The following is a 20234-nucleotide window of genomic DNA, read 5'->3' as shown; positions in this document are numbered from 1 at the left end:
AGATTTGCTTCCATCCAATAAATAAGTTATCCCATTAGTTAAAATTTACTTAATTTGCTGATATTAACAAAAAAATTGAATGAAAATTTATATTTAACCTTGATTGAGTTAAAACTTACTTATTGCAGGTTAAATAATTTGTTTCGAACTAAACTATCCTTATAATGATGAAGATATACCTCCTCACATGCATTAACGCGTGAGACATAAGAAGATAATTTAATCATAAAAAAATTTATTTAACTTGCTATAAGTCAATAATAAGACAATTAGGGGTAAATATAATTTTTTTTTGTTAATATCAACAAATTCGATAAATTTTGACTAATAAATGAACTTATTTGTTAGACGGAAGCAAACCTCAAGAGTGCTAGATATAATTTTTCAAATTACAAAAAATCTACGTGTAATTATATAAAATCTCAAGAGAGGAGAGTGTAATTATCCCTAATATTTATAAATTTAATTTTTCAAACGAATGAAGTATATTAGGAATGAGGATCATCAAAACTTGCAATTATAACTCTCACAGTTTATTTCCAAGAAACATAGAATCCTATGACCAAAAAAATCCAAATGAATATTGCTAGAGAATTGGTACCGGAACATAGCCCACCACCTGTTCTTGCACGGCCCCAATCTATTTTTATTCGTTGGCCCTCGATATTAGGGGTATTTGTGTAATTGGCATAAATGTATACTAGAAACAGCATAAACAAAAATATTTGTGTATCCATCTATATCTATACTATTGACAAAGTATCAGCCTTCTATTCTTATCATTTTGGCAAACTTTCATGTGATGTTACAAAAATGCCTTTATTGTTTTGTCTATGTAATAACTCCCACTTCCCTGTACCATATTTTAAAATGAATCATTTCTCTATATCTATACAAAAATAAAAATTAAATTATTTATAAATTTCTATATATTTTTATACAGACACTGAATGTACTCCGTACGGCCAGCAACAATAATAAAACTTAGATGCATGAAATGAGGGCAAGAGAAGTGAAGGGACAGGCATGTCTTGGACCATATCCAGATATAGTGTATCATTTTCTTTTTCTGGGCCCAACGATTTCATCACCTTCCACTAAGTTCAAAAAGCTTCTACTTTTTATAATAACAATAATTATTAATAAAATATAACAGTAGTAGCAGTAGCAATGATAATAATAATAATTAAAAATCACTACATAATATAAATATATAAAAGTAGTGGGAGAAGTACATGGATGAGAGCCAATGTATACAACATTATCATGAATATACCCGTAGCAAATTAGAGATAAAAGCCTCTATGCACTACTCGAAATATTTATTTTAGATCACATAAATTAAGATGAGAATAATTTAGATCGTATCTCCAAATTATAAAACAACAGGCATATTTGGATAGTGGCTGCAGCACTTGGATTTGGGCCAAAATTATGATTTCCTTTCCTTTTAGTAATAAATAAATAGTTAGATTGAATCATATTTATAGTTATTAATCAAAGTAAACGACAAATAGTGTTTTTCGTCCTATATTTTAGTATTAGCATACTTTTTATCTCATTATTTAGAAAATTCTCATTAATGATCTCATAAGCGACAAAATTTCTCACTTTTAGTCCTTTTGTCGGACTCTGTTAGTATACTGACATAAAAGGCACGTGACCGTTATCCAAAATACCACATGCTTAGCACGTGTCAAAATGCTAATGAAAATGCTAAAAGTGAAACTTTTTTTTTTAATTTATATAAAATAATTAATGAGAATCTCATAACTAATAGAACAAAAAGTATATTGACTCTAAAATATGGGACAAAAATACCATTTTTCCTCAAAGTAAATAAAGTGAAACCTCAATCTTTATTGAAAAAAATATTATCAGCAGGCCACCTTCAGTTTATAATACACAACAGAAAATCATAATTCTTATGCTTTACCCCATGTGTAGATAAGGAAGCACCAAAACGTTGGGCACCCACATTAACCCAACCATTTGCTTCACGTCTACGAGGCTGCACTTAGGCTTTTTTTTTTTGAAGGGGAAAAAAAAGTTATCTTTTTTGTAAAAAAAAAAAAGTTGGACTGATTAGAAATACTTTTTAGTCCCTAATTTGTTTGATATTCAAAAAACAACCACAACAACTTTATAGTTCAAAGTATTTTGGGATAAAAACAAAAAAAGATACTCTCTTTATTTGCTTTACTCGTCATTGTTAAGTTTTTTGGCTTTATCTCCTCAATCAGTATGCAACTTTGTGTACTCATGCTGGACTCAATTATTGAATGCTTTAGAGCTATAATTGCTACTATTTGTTAAGGGGTAATTACCAAAATCACTTAGATTTAAATGATTTTGCAATAAGATTAATTTCCCTAAGTACCTGGGGTATTAGGCAGATCAACTCCCATAGCCTTGAAGTAGGATTTCTCTGCAACAGCCAACCGATGCTGCAGCATAGGCCCATCGTTTCTATACTGGTCCGGTCCGTACCTAAGGCAGAAGTAGAAGATTGAACTTCACAATAAAAGTGAAAACATGTTTATTTATACATATTCTAAGAATGTTTTGATATGATGTTCATATCAATCGTTACTTTTTTATATATTTACATATATAAGTTCTTCCAATCATTAATTTTATGAATTAGTCATTTTTTTCATAATACTTTGATTTGACATCACTAACAATTCTAAATCGATAAATAAATACAACTATCAATTTTATTTAAATAAAAAATGTATTCGATTTAACACCACTAACAATATAAAATAAAACTATGATTTTCACCAAATAAAAAGATATATTGATTTAACACCACTAACAACATAAAACACAATCTTGTCGACTAGTCCAAACATATTTTTATTTTCACATAAAAAACATATACAAAACTGAAAATAATTGGAAAATTAAAATAAAACCAAACTGGCCTTACACTTAGTTTGGATATACCTATTCGTGGAGATCATGGCCCCCAGTGTTTTCCCGTGACGCATGGCGCTCTGTCTGGCATATGATTCAGGCACTGATACGTTTCCCTAATTTTCTAGTTGCTAGCAGAGAAAAGAAAAGGAAAGAACACAAAGAATGTCCAAGAAACGGCTAGGGGAGAAATGTTGTTACTTTGAAACTCAGACCTGCATGTTGGTAGTGAATCTTAACTATTAGTAATATTGCTGCAGAATGACTGGGGGCTCGATTTTGCTCTTGTGATGCTTGTTGAGGTCAGTTTTCACTTCTAGGCAATGAAAGCCGTTCACTTGACGTAAACACTTCCTTTGGTCTTATTTCATCTTGTTAAAAGCAGCCCAAAAAATTCTTCATACTTAGAAAAACACATATACATAATCATGCGATCTATACACGCTGCGCAGGTTCGCAAATGAGTATCTGTACACCAGCCTGGTCTTTCCTCTGTGTTCCTGTATGTAGTAGTAATTAGATATGAGTAAACATCCAGGATCATCAATTAAGCAATAGGACTAGTGCACATTAAAAGAATTGACATCTACATTGACATTTGTTTTAGTATAGGCTTATTACAGATAAACCTCTCTATTTATAAAATTACATTGCACCTCATGCAGTCATTTATTCATTACATGCTCCCTCTGGCTGTGCGACTTTTAGGGGAGAATTTGTAATGTGAAACATGATTGCAAGGATGGTGGTGTAATTTTTCAACAGTGAAGCGGTTTTTTGTGATATGCCTACTCAGGGGTTTGGTAAAAGGCTTTGTTGTTCATACCTGTGAACTTCTGTTTCCTCTCGCCTTTCTCATCATTCCTCTAGCTGGGGATAAACCAGGCAGTGAAATGTATGATCATGCTTGTTCACGGGAAGGGTATCACCTGAACACCTTGACAAGCAAGATACAAGCTGTTTCTACTTGCTCCACCGCAACAAAATTCTTGACCCCTAAGTCTTCATCCCAGATAAATGTATGATCATAGGATAACATGATGTCTGGGTGCAAAAAACGCTTGCCGTACCACCTAGCAAGAAGAGCAATACATTTTATGTTTTCCATCACAAATAGGTGGTGGATGGAGTTACTCATAGATAATTTTTCATTATAGTCACCATTTAGTTTGCTTCCACACACTCGCATGGATAGCCCGTTTCAATCATACAAATTCATCCAGCACACTTGTCCAACCTCGTAGTGAAACAATTTAATCATAAAGTTGTCTGCCAATGGTACAATTTTGTCAAGCAATTACAAAGCATACTAACGGAGTAGCACAAATAAATACCTACTTGGAAGGGAGGAAACAGAGAAGTTCAGTCGTTACCTTCTTTATGGTAGCATCGGTGTTGTCATACTGATAAGGTGAAAAGATGTTTTGGTTTAACAATTACATCATGCAATGCCCAATCTATTACTGAAACTGACAGAAACTTGGTACATAGTTACATTGGAAAGACGAAGTTAGAGAGAACAATCACAGGAACTCTGCAACCCTTCAGATTTAAGACCATTTAAAGAGGAATGCATGTACATGAACTTCCTTCTCAGCAATATCAATCACGTAGAGTTCAAGTTTGAAGACCTTCATAAGCCTTGTCTATGCCATTTGTATTAGACAGATACTATGAATTTACTAGCAAAGCCGAGTGCTTAATCTTTTCCTGGCCTAGTGTTGCGAGCAAATGAAAGTTAAGACAAGAATATCATATAACAATTTAGGAAGTGCACACACCTCATTAGGAAAACCCCATAATCTGCGGATGTACATATCAGACTCAGCCACAACAATACTGGTGGTAATCTCTGTGCACCCCAAGGATTAGTTGCTAGCCAGATCTGCATATAATCACTTAGAATTAAGAAACAGTATGAACTAAGCAGGTGATATCCTTCAGTCACTCGCTAAGCATTCAAAATAGATTGAGATCTTCATTATAGCATATAGCAAATGACACACTATCATTCAGCAAGTGCAGGGGTAGTAGTACGGAAAGGAGTCCAGAGATCCTTGTTCTGGCTAAAAGAGTCAGCACCGAAATTAGGTAGGTGAAACCACTAACAATGACTTAGGTGGGATATGAATATTACAGGCAGGGAAACAAAAATCCTTGATTTCTCAAGCACCGAATTATTAAATATTCTTCATCACACGCAGATGAATCATCGGCGACCCTGCTGAATACTAGTTTCTATATCTAAAAACTAACTCTACAATGTAAATGATCAAATAACAGACTGCATTATAGTTGAATACTTATAAGATACAAATTAAACTACTGTGCACCGTAACGCAGTTTCTCCTAATGCTCCTTCTTCAATCAGAATTGTACTACGTATTCCTGAAAGAAGCCTATTCTTCTCCTAATGCAGCCATGAGCTCATGTGGCGAAGGTCCCCAAATTGGTAGGTTGGTGAGCTGTTGCTTCAATCTTTCCTCGTGCGCACTGCACAATGCTTCAGCTGCATCACATAAACTCAAGACATCCCGAATTATAGCCTCCTGCCCATCAGCCTACGAATTTGAAATATAAATGGAATAAAAAATCAAACTCAATTTTCGTTGTTTTTCTTTATCTGGGATTTTGATGATATATAATTCCAATAAGACACTAACAGCAGGTACATCTGGAGCTCCTGAAGTAGTTTTGGAGCAGCACCTGAGAGAAGAGATCGTCAACGATTCTCCGGCAGGTGGAATTCTGCTCTGAACTCGAAGCTGCTTCAGAGAACGTTGTGGGATACAGCTTCAGCAATCGCGTCTGTGCATTCTCCTCCACTTTCTTCAAGGTGTTCGACAAAAGTTCCCACCGGCTAATCTCTTTTAAATACTTTTCCCGCAGCTTCAGAAGAGCCCTCTTTTTCCATTCACGACGGTGCTTCTTCTCAAGCTCCGGATGGCCGGAGGATGAAGTGGCGTTGGGGAACATGCGGCGGCGCTTCTTGCGCTTGTGAACCAATCCATCGTCGTTTACTAGTTCCCACTCGTCGGGTCTTCATAGCCTGCCGCACTGCCCATGGAGAGTGGCGTTTGATGTGCCGTAAACGAACAGATTCAGGGGAGATTGAGCGGCAAAGCCCGAAATCAATTTCAAAGTAGCACGACGTCTTCAAATGGACTTTTTAGATATTCTCATTTCGACCCCCCAAATTTGTCAAAAACATCAATCCCCGCTCCTGCCTAAGACCGAAAATAATTTAAGTAATGTATTATTATTCAAATTTATTTGAATTATTATCGAATTTTAAAAATTATATTTAAATTTAATTTAATTGATTTAATCGAGTTCAAATGAATTTTAATTAAATAAAAAACGACTCGAGTTCGAATAATTTAATATTTTTAAATATATTTTATTAAATTAAAAGAATTGAGCTCGAGCCAAGTTCTAAAATTTACCAAACAAAAAAAATTTCAAGTCTGGTTTATTATATTTAACACATTAATTTCAAACGAGTTTTTTATCAATTGATTTCAATCATGTATCAAACAGTTTAAATATTTTTCGGACCCTACATATGCCATGTCAATTACACTATCGTTAGTTCTAAAAACTGAACTATGCCCCTTTTTATACTTTGATATTTATTTATTTTTTTCAACTTATCATCTCAGCTATACGAAATTTTCACTTTATCATATATGAGGGTTTTTTTTGTTGATTTTTCTGGAGGAAAAAAGTCACATGTTGTGCATACATAAAAAGTATCACATCACATAATTCTTAAATATCACATGTGCACTGTATGTGATTTTTTTTTTTTTTACAATAACTTGATGAAAAAATATTTATAAATGGCTTAGTGCAAAAATACATAAAATTGACACGAAAAAAAAATTAGAAAAGCAAAATATTAAAAACACTAATATATTATTTAAAATAAAAGATCGGTGTTATGGTGCAAGTCCACTTATACAATATGAAGTAAAGTAAAATTTGTGGTATTTAATTCAAGTAAAAATTATATTATAAGGGGTTTTATGCCTCATTCTTCAGCATTTCCTTATTTATATTCTAATTTTAGAAGATATTTTTTATTAAATATTTTGCTATGTTTTTTATTTAATTTTTTCCCAAAACTTATTCATTCATGTGATATTTTATTTTAAATTTTCGAGAATTTCGTTAAATTCACAATAATTATATTTATATGTCAGTAATCGAATTATAATCTAAATGAATATCAAATGATAATTTTTTTTTAATATATGAGGAAGGGATATTAAATTGCATTTTGAAACTCCAGTCAATAAATAAATACTAATTCAATAATTCAATTTAGTTATAAAAAAAATTATTTAATTTATGATAAATTAGTATTAAATTATTCGAGAGTAAAATTAATTTTTATTTAATTAATAAAAAATCTATTTTATTAAAAGAAAATAAATATTAGAGGTATTAATGTAATTTCTTAAATCATAAAGGAATTATGTGTAATTATATTAAATTTTATGGGAGAATTATGTAATTATCCAAAATATATATTTGACAGCCGTGCACAAGTACATGGCCCACCTTGAGATGTTATAGCTTGACGTGGCAAGGCCTAATTCGCTTCCGCACCCTAAAATACGTAGCAGACCGGACCCCGGTTCACTCACGTGACAGCGAAACCGCAGAGCGGTCCAAACAAAACCCATTCCAATTTTATTCACACTCCATATAGTTTGTAGTGAAAAACCCCAAATCAAATCCCTAGATCCCAATTCAACACGAAATTTTCATCTTCCGGAGCAAGCCAAACAGAAGTTGATTACGCCAATTCTGTGTAGAAACGCTTAAATTCATCAGAAGAGTGCAATTTGGTGTAATTCTGATTAATGGAGGCCGAACTCAAAGGTTTGCTGAGTGATCTTCAGAGTCTCAAGGATTCTTTGCCTGATCCATCCCATCAAATTTCGGTTGGTAAGGTAAGCGGTGATTTCTGCATTGCTTTTTCTTGTTTCTGTGATTCGTTTCTGGTTTGATCTGTGATGGTGGTTTTTGAATGCTGCTCTTGTGGTAAATATAACTGGCATCAGAATTTTGAGTTTTGGAAATTTTCTTTTACTTATAACGAATTAAGGGTAGTGGGTATAGTGTGTCATGATAATTTTGAGCCGTTGGCTTTGGGGAGGATGTTGGAGAAAGGCGAAGAAGTAGTTTCTCTTCTTGATTATACCGAAGGGAAGAGAAGAAACAGGGAAAATTGGATAAAAGGAGAAAAAGGGTAATGCAGAGTTTGAACGTTAGCTGCTCCTTTTTAGCTTGATGTTTAAATATATTAGACAACAGGATTATGCTATCTTGTCAATGGTTCTCAATGAAATTCACCAATTCATTTGTTGAAATGCTACACAATTTTTGTAGATGAAGTATATAATTTTGAGTTAAGTTCGAAATCAAACTTACCCTGCATCCTCTTTATAGTTCTCTCTTTCTTGTTTCTTATGCTCTATCTGGTCGAACAAAATTTGTAGGAAGAAGGTACAAAAGAATTGGATTTTAGTAGCTCTAACTGGTGAGAAAATGTGGGAATAAACTAAAGTTAGGATTTTTATTTGAAGATATCATTCTCTGACAGGCACAAGTTGATGTTATCAGGTTAAAGTAAACAATTCCTAAATCGTAATAGTAATAATGGCAGCAATTATGGGTGTATTTGTATAAATTAAATGTTACTTTGCATGTTCTTAATATGCGCCATTTGTTTTTGCAGATACAAGCACGTCTTGAGCATCTTAAATTGGGAAATGCACAGCGTTCCAAAATTAAGGTTATTGTTTTCGCTAATCTCTGTCTTAATTTTACGAGATTCAAGATATTGACATTTGTTATATTGCCATTTTGGTAAATTGCAACGCAGGATATGAGTGCCGAGGTGGTTGATAGCAACCCTTACAGTAGACTTATGGCACTTCAAAGGATGGGCATTGTGGACAACTATGAAAGAATTCGGGAATTTTCAGTTGCCATAGTTGTCTGTATCTAACTTTCTCTTCAGAAATACCTGTTGTTTAAACATTATTGCCTAATTATAGTTCGTCTCACCATACACATACTTATTAGTGATTGTTTCTATACGGATTGTGCCCTGTTCTGATGCTTCTTGAATGAGAAGAATTACTTGTATCTTATTGCTACAATGCTTTGCTATTGCAGCGCTGACTTGTTTTCCATATCTAATTATGTTAGTTTGGGTCATGTCTTTCAGCTTCTTGGTCTTTGTTCAATCCATGAATTGTATTATTATTTAGGCCGTTTGTTAATATCCTAGTGCAGGCGTGCAGTTATATGCATGTTCATGATAGTAAAGGATACTGGTTCTCATATAATACTTTTGCTGTACAGGGTATAGGTGGCGTTGGCAGTGTTGCAGCTGAAATGCTAACAAGGTGTGGCATCGGTCGCCTTTTGTTGTACGACTATGATAAAGTGGAGTTAGCTAACATGAATAGGCTTTTTTTCCGTCCAGAGCAGGTGCTTTTGTTGTATATTGTCTAACTTTGTGTCAAACTGTTAAGATATGTTGTTATCTACAAGTTGGGTCTGGCTTATGATACTGTGGATCTAATGGTCATTCAAAAGTATTATGACATTCATGTTGTCGATTTTGGGAATTCCCCCTAAAAAATGCCTAAGAAGAACATGGTGGGAGATAGAGCAAACTTAACTTTCCTTTTTTGGTTTGAAAACAAAGAGAAAAGTGTGTTGATTAAGAAAAAAGAATTTAATATTTTCTCGAACTTCTCCGAACTCCACCAGTATAATGCCAAATTGGTGTCATAAATGTTTTTTATTTGACTCTTCTTCATCTTTCTCCCTCCCACAACCATAATGTAGTGACATTTTATCTCCCTTTCAAGGTTGGCATGACCAAGACAGATGCTGCTGTCCAAACTCTCTCAGACATAAACCCTGATGTTGTGCTAGAGGTAAAGTATCAGTGATAAATGTTAGGCTACCACTACTCTCTTTCAACTTCCCCTCTTGTCCAATATACACAGTACATTTGGGTGTTTTTTTTGTTTGCTACTCATCAGTTGATTTTGTTTCTCAGAGCTATACATTGAACATCACAACAGTACAAGGCTTTGAGATCTTTATGTCAAGTCTTAAGAATAAATCATTCCGTCCAGATAAAGAAGGCACAGGAGTTGATCTTGTTTTAAGCTGTGTAGATAATTACGAAGCAAGGATGGTAGTAAATCAGGTTGGAGCAAAGATCTTCTTATCAGAAAAGCTTTATGTCTATTAACCATCCTTTTGGTTCAATGCCTTGTCGGATCTAGATATAGACGAATCTAAGTGAACTGGGAAGATGAGATCTGCTATTTCCATGCCGTCTTTCTTTGACATATGATTAATTTTGCAGGCTTGCAATGAGTTGAACCAAACGTGGATGGAGTCTGGTAAGTAAATGTTGCTGTCAGTTTACATTTCTGCAAAAAAATTGGTTTAATTTAATCCTATAAATCAGTGTCCTTGTCCAAGCATTAGGTTATTGGAAGAAATTACACTTCCTTTTTCCAATCTCCAACTGTTCAGAAGTTGGAGCATGCTTCATCATCAATGTTGAGTAAAACATTAAGATTGTGACAAGAATAACTGTTTAAGATCCATGTTTTGAAAATAATAAGGAGGCACTATACCTGTCCTTGTTTCCATGAAAATAATCACCACTGTTATAGTTGCTTCAATTTTCCCAATATAAAGATTAACCCTGTCTGGTTATGTTAAGAACTTTACCCTATATTAATTAGTTTGAAGCTACCTCAACATTTGGTTCATGAAAGGTCCCTTGAAGTCCTGTAAAATGCCATGGCTATTTTAATTATTCAATACCCCATTTCTCTGAAAGTCAAGGAATTACTGATGCTGATCTCATTATTTTGTCTATTTGTCACATAAAAAGGCTGTGCGTTTGAGTTGGGTCTGCACATACAAGATTATATAAGGTTATTGGTTTGCTAATCTATGCATGGAATTGATGTTGAGACATTTTGTGCAGGTGTATCTGAGAATGCTGTTTCTGGTCATATACAGTTGTTGGTTCCTGGTGAAACTGCTTGTTTTGCATGTGCGCCTCCCTTGGTGGGTTCACTATTTAAAAAATTGTTACCTTTCAAAATACAATTGTAGTATCCTTGCAAAGTAAATAAGTACAGGTGATCTTCTAATTGGGTCAGTTTTTATAGCTCTAGCACTTAATCCTGCCTCACTGCTAATAGTTTTATGCTGCACTGAGACTTGAGTGCATCAAAATCTTCCAAATATCCAGAGGTTTATCGGCCAACATTATTCTGTTTTTGTGATCGAACTGAATGCTGCTTGTCTATTGGGTCCCTCTGGTGTAAATACAAATAATTCGTTGATTAATGATATTTTCAATCTTAGGTCGTAGCATCAGGGGTTGATGAACGTACTCTAAAGCGTGAAGGGGTTTGTGCTGCGTCTTTGCCAACTACCATGGTAATTTTTCTTTTTTCTTCATTCAACCATATTGTATCTCTGTTTCACTGCTATTTTGTTCCTGAACGTCTTTCGACTTGAAGGGTGTTGTTGCGGGGCTTCTTGTTCAAAACACTCTTAAATATTTGCTGAAGTTTGGAAATGTCACACCCTATTTGGTAAGTCTTGGAATGCTCCTCCCTCTCGCTCTTGCTCTCTCTCTCTCTCACACACGCACACACAACATGTACATTCTCCACTCAGTCGATGTGGCACAGTAATGGTTGAATGTTTCCTTTAAATATTTGTAATCTATAGTGCTTACTATTCTTTTACTGTAAGAAATTGTCTTATCTACTTCCTTAGATTATAGATCTGTAGTGCAACTACCATCTGAGCAATATGTGAAGATTCTTCTCCATAAGTTAACTCCACAAGTACTTAATGAAGCAGCATTAAAAGGTCAAATTGGCATAGCCACATTCTCATACAATGTGCTTTATATTCTGCTCAATATATATTAGCACATCCCTTACTGGTCATATCCAAATGTTTGAAGGAAAAAATGCGATACTTGCCTGCTTATCCATGAGTTATTATATTTGTCCCAATTCTTGTTGGTACCTTTAAAAGCGAGATTGGCTTTCCTGATTTTAGGGTTACAATGCCCTCAAAGACTACTTTCCGACAATGGAAATGAAGCCAAACCCTCAATGTTCTAATGCTGCTTGTTTGGAGAGACAGGTAAACATAACCAAATAGAATCTTTTCAATAGTTTGTTATTCAAATCCTCAGACTATTCAAATAACTTTTGTGGAGTATATACTATGGTGCAGAAAGAATACATTCTTGCAAAGCCAGCCAGGGATGCTGCTGCTAGAGCCAAGATGGAAGCTGAAGCATTCGTAGAACCTGAGTGCCTCCATGCAGATAACGAGTGGAATATAAGGTAACAGGTTTAGCTATCTTTAGTTCAGGGTATCGACATTTTAAACTGGTAATTGGAAGCCTTGTCAAATTATTTCTGCTTATTCGTTCATTTACTTTCCACAGATGAGTTGTAATATATCTATTATCTAAGTTGCGGCTGCTATATCATCTTTGTCCGTGGGACTTCTACCACTAACTTGTAATCTTTATTGTGGTCCAGTGTTGTTGATGATAGTGATGTACAAGACTCAAGTGCCAGTTCAGGTTATTATTCTCCTTTCATGCCGTAAGATCATCTTCATCCTTTTCCACAAATAATTCTATTTGACTGTTTTTCGTTCATGAATCTTTTCCTTTAGGAGCTCTGCCGGAGGGCCTCGTTCATGAGCTTCCTAGTGCAGATGAATTTCAGAAGCCACCCGCTTCGGCAGAAACCACGGCCACCCCCATTGATGATCTTGAAGATCTCAGAAAGCAGCTCGAGGCCCTTAATGCCGCCTAGGTTGCAACTGATAAAATAAAATTAACTTTCGAGGACCATGATATTGATTGATGATGAGTTGTCGAATACTCTGAGTTTAAATTTGAGCTCTTTTTGTTGCCTTTTTCTTCATAGTCTAAACACAGTTTTGCCTAGACACACACCCTTTGGGCCAGAATGGGATCCCTGTTTGAGGTGAACATACAGTGTACTTCATGTACTTTATATGATATCAGATAATTTAATTTCGAGAATTACAAATTACAGTCCCTGACCAGTGGACAACCTATCTCTGCCTGCATCTTATTTGTTTATTTATTTACTTTTAAAAATTGATAACATCTGGCTTTCAATCTCTATCAAATTGATACATTAAACAAAACATTCTTTAGAAAAATAGAAAATGATAACCAAACAACGTTTTGTTAATATCAAATTAATTCTTAAATTGATCTATCAAATGACAGTACTTTGGAATTTAATCCAAATTCATCCCACCAAACACACTTGGATTTGCACATTATTATCATCTTACATGCTTAAAATCGCAAGAATTAGATTATCATCTTGCATTAATACTGCAAATACAACCCTAAAACACCATGATTGGAGAGACAACAAGAAGAGCCCAGGCGAACGGTGAAGATCTTGCTACTATACAGATCCTAAACATTAGACACACTAACGGTCGAGACTGAGACAAGAAAAAGAGGCTATACAGACACTGATGCCAAAACTTTCCTAACTCATCATTCATTTTCTGTACAAATATGCACACATTTTTACAGGTGCACTGATGGTAGATACTGTTGTAGACATTGTTTCAAGTTTTGAAATGTAACAGGCTTTGATACAAATGAGTCCATCCCATTTGCATAACATTCATCTGCACTTTCTGACAATGCATTTGCTGTCATCTGCAAGTGTGTCAAATCCGGCATCGTTAAGGAACAAAAGTTAGAAAGGGATGCTCCAAATCTTAACATTATTTTAAGTTTTGATGAATAAACTTTCAACCTGAGAATGTTGTTCAAATCAAGAAGAAACATTGGAGAGAAACACTTACTGCTATGATAGGAGTCCTCTTTCTTGGTTTTTCTAGCTGTGAATTTGATGCAGAATGTGGAGGTGGCAACTGCATCTCTATTCCAGCCTTAATAGCATCTTCCCAACTACCAGTTTCCTCGAACGATCGGATCAATCTCGTTGCTTGAAGACCATCCATCACCGGCATGCACACATCCTGCAAATACATATTGTCCACTTTTCAGTTTCTTCTGAACCAATAATGCTGAAAGTTTTCATGTGAAGTCTTTTAGCTTCTTAAGACAGATTTGCTTCGAGAAACAGATGTAATAACTGCTTTTGGAATTGGAAAGCAGAAATTTTAAAAAAAAATATTCTATTCATACCATTAGAATGAGGTGATAACTTTTGCATTGAACTGCACGGACAGCTTCTTCTCCATTACAGACGATGTCTATGTCATGACCCAACTGCTTCATCATTGATTTTGTTACCATCACATTAATCTTGTTATCTTCCACAAGAAGGATCTTTGGTTTCAGCTCAGCTTTTGGGATCTCAGAACTGTTGCTAGAAGAGCATTCAGAACTTCTTTCCGTTTGAGCCTTTTCTTGATGCCTAACTTGTGCCTCTGAAGTTCCATCAAGATTGTTGCTTGCTCTTGAGGAACTCGTTGGGTGAGCATAAGGATGGAAACGGCCATTCGCTTCGGGATGACTCTTCTCTTGTTTTGCAGCTAAATTTAGGTCATCGGAGCCCGAGCAGCGAGTCGGAGAAATCTCTGGCTCAGATGATGCCTCCATAGCATGATCAGCTGTGCTGGGATCTTCTTCTGAACTGGTCTCTTTATATGTGATGTTACTAGAAGGAGACAGCGAGTCCTCTAACAACCCATTACATTTATGTGAGGCATTGAATCCATAACTGTTCACCGATAGCTTTTGGATCCTCCCAGAGCTTTGAGATGAAAACAAAGAACCCAAAGTGCGTGGTTGGAAAATGAAAACACCTGAATGTAAATCATCATCATTTCCATCACCGAGAACATCTTGGCGGTCCATGTCTGAGAGTTCATCAGGATCATCAGTACTATCAGAGATCAATGACACCTTGTAAGGTAGTACAAATGTAAAAGTCGACCCGTGATGCTCGACACTTGAGACAGAAAGATGGCCGCCCATGAGCTCAACCTGTTCACATTACAGAAATTTGTAAAGATTCAAGATAACTGTATCCTAGTCTCCACTCCTTTTCAGGATGATAGATGAATTAACATGTTGAGAAAACAGAAGTAAACTACTTATGGGCAGGCAACAAAATCATCAAAGTTAGCATCCAGCTTAACATGATAATCCAATGATTCTTCGTAAGAACTATCAAACATTTTCAAGAGGAGAGAATCAAATTGAAAGTCTCAAGATTGGTTCCTACCAGTTGTTTACAGATTGCAAGGCCTAGTCCTGTCCCACCATACTTTCGAGCAGTATCTGCACCAACTTGCATGTATTTCTTAAATAAAGTGGGTATAGCATTTTCTGTTGCACAAAGTTTGAAACAGGTCATAATGTATCAGTCTTCCGTTCAATGAAAGTTAGAATGGCTAATAACCATATAAGCATACACATTCATCAGGCAGAAGACCGAGGAATAGAGTATAATACCAGGTATTCCAATCCCTGTGTCATAAACATCACAGCGAATCCAAACGACTCGTTCTTCTGGGGAGAGATGAGTCTCTTTGTCTTCGTCCATTGGAGCCCCGTTTTGTATCTGGGCCACATCATTAAGTTTGTAGTTTTCACGAGTACCACATGCATCTGCATGCCCACTGCCATTTTGATCAGCTTTGTTTTGCGACATTGACAAGGTATTCCTTGTATTGGCTGAAACGGTTGACTGATCTTGAGAAACTGTCTCTGAATCTTGTCTGGTCATTGTGGATGGCTCTGACACCACATAGAGATTTATTCCGACCTTGCCTTCATGAGTAAACTTGATGGCATTGCTGTAAAAACACTAAAAGGTTAAAAAAGAATTCTACTGATATATAGTAAAATTTAGAACTTGATATCAAAATCCTCGGGAAATATTTTGGAAACTGTCATAGGGTGAAACATAAAAATAAAAATGAGAAATAAGCACTGTAATCTTAGATAGATACATCGGTTTGATGATCTTTGTGTAATTTCAAGTACCATATGTGGCATGGATTCATCTAATAGAATATATGCATATTGCAACTAAGTTTTAGCTTTAAAAGTACCTGACCAAGTTGGTCAGAATCTGTCGAATCCTAAGGACATCTCCAATAACCTGAAATTGAAGAAGTGTCATATATCATGTACAATTGGCTTCTCCATTCTCGATGGTTGTATATCCAAGAACGCCTATTGAATGTTGATTGAGGAAGTATCATTAAGGTTAGTTACCTCCACAGGAACATCATCTGCTACATGACCTTCTAACGTTAGTAGTTTCTGTAGTGATGCTGCTGCTGTCTGAAGTACGTGCTTTACTACCTCTCTTGGTCTAAACTTAGTTGCTTCCAGTTTCATAACTCCTAAAAAAGATGATAATTACCCCGTCAGATTTAGATACCTCTTTATATTCACCATACAAAACTATCAGTAATGATGAAAAAATTAAACCCTTATGTCATAAGGTTCATTGCCGCACCTGACTCCACCTTGGAGAGATCGAGGATGTCATTTATCAGTTGAAGAACCAAATCACCAGAAGACAACATCACATTCAACAGCTGCCTTTGTTCTTTGTCAAGATTAGTGGTGGAAAGAATCTCGGCCATGCTTACAACTCCAGATAGAGGAGATCTTATCTCATGAGACATTGTTGCTAGCATTTGTTTTGCTCGCATCGATTCCTCTGCAGAACAATACTGATCAGAAACAATCGACCAACTTGATCAATAGCTGATCCAGGTTTATATCGAGCTGACTAACCTGTTATGTGGATTGTTTTGTTTAGCTCTGTCTCCTTGGCCTTCTGTACAGCCATTTCCTCTCTAAGCTTTGCCATCTTCTCTCGCTTTCTGACCTGCGATATTACATATACAAGAATGTGAAACTGTTAGGACTGTAAGGGAAAGCTGCTACCAACATAGAATGTCAGATAACTCACAGGAGGGCTAAGGAAAGAGTAACCTCACCTGATCAGTTACTTCCATCCCCATGTAATTTACGCCAATTGTCTCCCCTGTCTTGCTGAAAACAGGTTCAACATAAATTAAAAAGGTTTTTGAACCAAACAGCTCTGTTTCAAATGTGATCTCCCTCTTTGCCGGCAATCCTCGTTCGAGAACCTCTCTTTTGAAGTCTTGAGATTCCTTTACGCCAGCACCGCTGAAGATCTCCACATCAGTTTTGCCTATGATATCCTGTAAAATCAGTTATTTTGAGGAATGATGGTGCCAGATTCTCCTAGCAAAGCTTTGGATAAAAAGATTAACTTTGTTTAGTAGTTGACAGCCAATAAGTAAAAACATATCGAAGTTGCAGATTAAAGCGCATCGGACCAAGCTAAACTAAACTATCAGTGTAACTACCTGCTCACCCAAACTCGGGAAATGATTAAAGATGAACCGGTACCGCAGTTCTTTATCCTGAAAAATATGGAAAACTGTTCAATCATAAACCAAATAGCAATAACTTGAAATGTAAAGCAGCACTGGAAGTTTATGAATTGTTTAGCCATCATAATACAAACTTGTAAAAGTTAATCAATTATATCCAGCATAATTGAAAAGCGCACTCGACTATACCTGGTGACCTATAACAACTGGTGCATTTTGGAGGACAAAATGTAAGAAATTATCTGCTCTCGTCAAAACCTGCGACAACTCTTCCACAGGAGAGGATTGCCTTTCAAGATTTTCTATACTTTCTTGCAACTTCTCCATTAATATTTGCTCTCGTTGGAGACTTGCCTCCAAAAGCTTCTCTAAATGCATGGCTCGCTGCTTCCAGTATATTACGCTGTCATACTCGGCATCTATTTCTACTTTTTCGCCTTGGAAGATCACATCATTCTTTCTTCTAGGAGCGTCTTGATATAAATATTTCAGATTCTCATCAAGAATAGAAATCGGGCGCTTATCACCACCATATCCATCCTGTTCAAACCGATGTTCTTCCAAAATCTCCAACTTCTTGAGCTCAACTTCTTGCTGTTGCTTGCTAAGGTTCTCGAGCTCCTCTTTGAGAAGACGTACTGCATTTGCCTGCTTATATTCCCAGTTCCTGACCAACTTGGCCAATTGCCAGTTACCCTTGTCGCTATAATTTGTAAGCTCCATAAGACGCTTAAAATCTACTATATTAGGCTCTTTCTTGATTGTAACCTCCTCCAACATATCCTGATCTGCTCCCGGCCTTTCAACATTGAATTGCCTCCCGGCTTCGTTTATGTCTTCTGGCCACATAGAAGAGAGGACAATGTCCATATCTTCGGGCTGTTCGGTTTCCATCTCACAACCCATTCGTTGTACAGTTATATGGTTTTGTGCAGACAACCCCTTTTCTTCTACCATTTTAACGACACCACACTATTGGGAATTGTCATCTGAAAGTTAGACACTGACCGTGCTTATACAAAATTATGATGTCCTCAACGTCGTTTGGATGGATGATATTGAAGTCTGCATAGAAACCGCGGTAGAGCATAAATAAAACACCATAAATAGAAAATGAGAAGTGCATAAGCAGAGTATCAAAAATGAGTACAGGAGCTGTAAAAAAAAATTAGCAGCATTGACTACTTAAAACACTGAAGAATTAGGAACACAACTTTCCAACAGAGTTTGGTGAAATCCCTCCATATGGAAGAATGAAAATTCGGAAAAAACATTGAATTCCTTGGTAAAACCGCAGTTGATGGGGCCTGAACAGACCCCATGATCTGGCTAATAAAGCCATCCAAACACCAGAAAAGGTTTGATACTTCCATTTCAAGCAGGAGGGAACAAAACTAAGTTGTGCAAGAATTTGACTTACCATATGACCAAACTGCATGAATTAAAATCATGAAGATTAATCATTCCTTTGTGGTTCAATATTTAGCAGGGAAGAGACCAGAGGACAAATAAAGACTCAAGGCAAGAATTGGCGGATTTGATTGCTACTGCCTCCATTACAACATATAAAATTCAGAATTACATATGATCACATCATCAGTCATTATTGGAACAGTATTCTTCGCTGACTCATAAATTTCAATGACTTCACCTCTCCCAGCAAACAAACAGGCAAAAGGGAAACAAGAAAATACTTTCACTCCAAAGAAAGGTGCAAAAGCCAGAGATTCATTGACCTAAATTCAACAAGCAGAGGACCTTTTTGGTGAAAAACCATGCATCGCCAATCAAATTAAGATAAAAACAGAAAGGCCCATTTCCAAAAACCAATCAAAGAGCCCCAAAAAGCTGACCTCTCGATGAATCCAAGAATTCTTGAATGCTGCTGGTGCTCTGTCTCTCTCTCTTCTTCAACAAGAACGAGAGGCTAAGGTCACCTCAAGGCCTAAAAACTTTTCACTGTAGATCTGAAGGAATCTCTTTGGATGAGTGCTCAGTCAAAGATAAAAAAATTACAAAAAGCCAAGTTTTTGGAGCACATACAAAATGTAGAGAGAGAAGCAGAGGTGAGGTGGAGTGACGAAGAGGAGGGCATGTGCTGTAGGAAATAAACAAAAGAAGAAATGAAAACCCAAGAAAATGTGTGAGTATGTGTGTGAGAGAGATATAGGAAACTCAAGAAGAAGCCATGTGCGGTTGAGGTGAAAAATAATGCAAAGAAAATGGTTGCTTGGGGGTTTCTTTTATATCTGTACTGCAAATTCCATAATTTTCACTCTCTCTGCCTCTCTCTTTCACAACGTGTTTACTATGCGTAGTACGTGTTCTTGGCTGGATTCATGGTACGTATGCATTTTTGCTGAAAGCTTCCCTACCCGCTCCCAATGTTGAAGAACGTAACTTTTTTTAATCCTCGTGCTGCGTTTACTTCACAATCTCCATGCCTCCATACATATATATAACTGTATGTATATATATATAACAATTGAAATGATTCATTCATCAACACATTTGTACGCTGGAGTAGTGTGTGAGAGAGAAAGATATATATATATATCATATATATATAGAGAGAGAGAGAGAGTATATTTAAATGGGGGAGGGAGGTTATTCCCCGCCGCCATTCACGAGGTAAGAGACGGACATGGACGGCGCGTGTCAATGAGTCTACTACAGCATTTGACTTATTATATTTGATGCAATAAGATTATTAACTGTTTTAAAACTGCCTCTAATTTACTATCTTTTGTAACGATGTCTTATGTAATTACACATAAATTTTTGATTATTTGAAAAATTATATT

The 20234-nt window shown here is 36.0% G+C and overlaps 3 protein-coding genes across 11 annotated transcripts; 1 reads left to right on the top strand and 2 right to left on the bottom strand.

The window, feature by feature from the left end:
• Window positions 1–1183: 1183 nt before the first annotated feature.
• LOC105162280 (uncharacterized) lies at window positions 1184–6166 on the bottom strand. 7 transcript variants are annotated; one of them, XR_016066230.1, is made up of 7 exons: window positions 5629–6166; window positions 5256–5483; window positions 4296–4807; window positions 4084–4191; window positions 3749–3995; window positions 2953–3422; window positions 1184–2490 (listed from the first exon to the last, which is right to left on the bottom strand). XR_016066230.1 is itself a non-coding variant. In XM_011080317.3 (2 exons), exons 1-2 carry the CDS (start codon window positions 5896–5898, stop codon window positions 5322–5324), a joined length of 432 nt encoding a protein of 143 aa, XP_011078619.2. In that variant the 5' UTR covers window positions 5899–6166; the 3' UTR covers window positions 5192–5321. The 7 variants fall into 7 exon arrangements, 1 of the variants encoding a protein (XP_011078619.2); XR_016066229.1 differs by having other exon boundaries at window positions 4084–4807; XR_016066231.1 differs by having other exon boundaries at window positions 3749–4391; window positions 4704–4807.
• A 1456-nt stretch (window positions 6167–7622) lies between these two features.
• On the top strand, window positions 7623–13076 carry LOC105162200 (NAD(P)-binding Rossmann-fold superfamily protein). 2 transcript variants are annotated; one of them, XM_011080213.3, is made up of 14 exons: window positions 7625–7883; window positions 8672–8728; window positions 8819–8932; window positions 9304–9432; window positions 9819–9887; window positions 10013–10165; window positions 10328–10364; window positions 10964–11046; window positions 11350–11424; window positions 11508–11582; window positions 12061–12147; window positions 12241–12353; window positions 12555–12598; window positions 12694–13076. In XM_011080213.3, exons 1-14 carry the CDS (start codon window positions 7794–7796, stop codon window positions 12834–12836), a joined length of 1269 nt encoding a protein of 422 aa, XP_011078515.2. In that variant the 5' UTR covers window positions 7625–7793; the 3' UTR covers window positions 12837–13076. The 2 variants fall into 2 exon arrangements, with proteins under 2 accessions (XP_088738367.1, XP_011078515.2); XM_088882241.1 differs by lacking the exon at window positions 12694–13076 and having other exon boundaries at window positions 7623–7883; window positions 12458–12595.
• Window positions 13077–13292: 216 nt separating this feature from the next.
• LOC105162005 (histidine kinase 5) lies at window positions 13293–19968 on the bottom strand. Of its 2 annotated transcripts, none has more exons than XM_011079940.3 (13): window positions 19284–19968; window positions 17620–18495; window positions 17404–17460; window positions 17008–17235; window positions 16802–16895; window positions 16518–16724; window positions 16271–16401; window positions 16105–16154; window positions 15503–15846; window positions 15273–15376; window positions 14228–15031; window positions 13882–14058; window positions 13293–13732 (listed from the first exon to the last, which is right to left on the bottom strand). In XM_011079940.3, the coding sequence occupies exons 2-13, from the start codon at window positions 18385–18387 to the stop codon at window positions 13598–13600; spliced, it is 3099 nt and encodes a 1032-aa protein (XP_011078242.2). In that variant the 5' UTR covers window positions 18388–18495; window positions 19284–19968; the 3' UTR covers window positions 13293–13597. The 2 variants fall into 2 exon arrangements, with proteins under 2 accessions (XP_011078242.2, XP_011078407.2); XM_011080105.3 differs by lacking the exon at window positions 19284–19968 and adding an exon at window positions 18851–19121.
• Between the last annotated feature and the right edge of the window lie 266 nt (window positions 19969–20234).

Source organism: Sesamum indicum, linkage group LG1 (assembly GCF_026168435.1).
Source record: "Sesamum indicum cultivar Baizhima isolate 11 linkage group LG1, ASM2616843v1, whole genome shotgun sequence".
Lineage (NCBI taxonomy): Eukaryota > Viridiplantae > Streptophyta > Magnoliopsida > Lamiales > Pedaliaceae > Sesamum > Sesamum indicum.
Note: the sequence above shows the minus strand (reverse complement) of the source record. Positions and strands in the feature narration are given on the sequence as shown.

Bases quoted from the DNA above. Each gene is read 5' to 3' on its own strand.
- LOC105162280 (XM_011080317.3), bottom strand. From the start codon at position 5,898: ATGTTCCCCAACGCCACTTCATCCTCCGGCCATCCGGAGCTTGAGAAG. The intron at 5,484-5,628 runs GTGCTGCTCCAA...TCAAATTCGTAG, and splicing joins TTGACGATCTCTTCTCTCAG to GCTGATGGGCAGGAGGCTAT.
- LOC105162200 (XM_011080213.3), top strand. From the start codon at position 7,794: ATGGAGGCCGAACTCAAAGGTTTGCTGAGTGATCTTCAGAGTCTCAAG. The intron at 7,884-8,671 runs GTAAGCGGTGAT...TTGTTTTTGCAG, and splicing joins ATCAAATTTCGGTTGGTAAG to ATACAAGCACGTCTTGAGCA. The intron at 12,148-12,240 runs GTAAACATAACC...ACTATGGTGCAG, and splicing joins CTGCTTGTTTGGAGAGACAG to AAAGAATACATTCTTGCAAA.
- LOC105162005 (XM_011079940.3), bottom strand. From the start codon at position 18,387: ATGGTAGAAGAAAAGGGGTTGTCTGCACAAAACCATATAACTGTACAA. The intron at 17,461-17,619 runs GTATAGTCGAGT...CATATTTTTCAG, and splicing joins CAGTTGTTATAGGTCACCAG to GATAAAGAACTGCGGTACCG. The intron at 15,032-15,272 runs GTAGGAACCAAT...TAATGTGAACAG, and splicing joins TTGCAATCTGTAAACAACTG to GTTGAGCTCATGGGCGGCCA.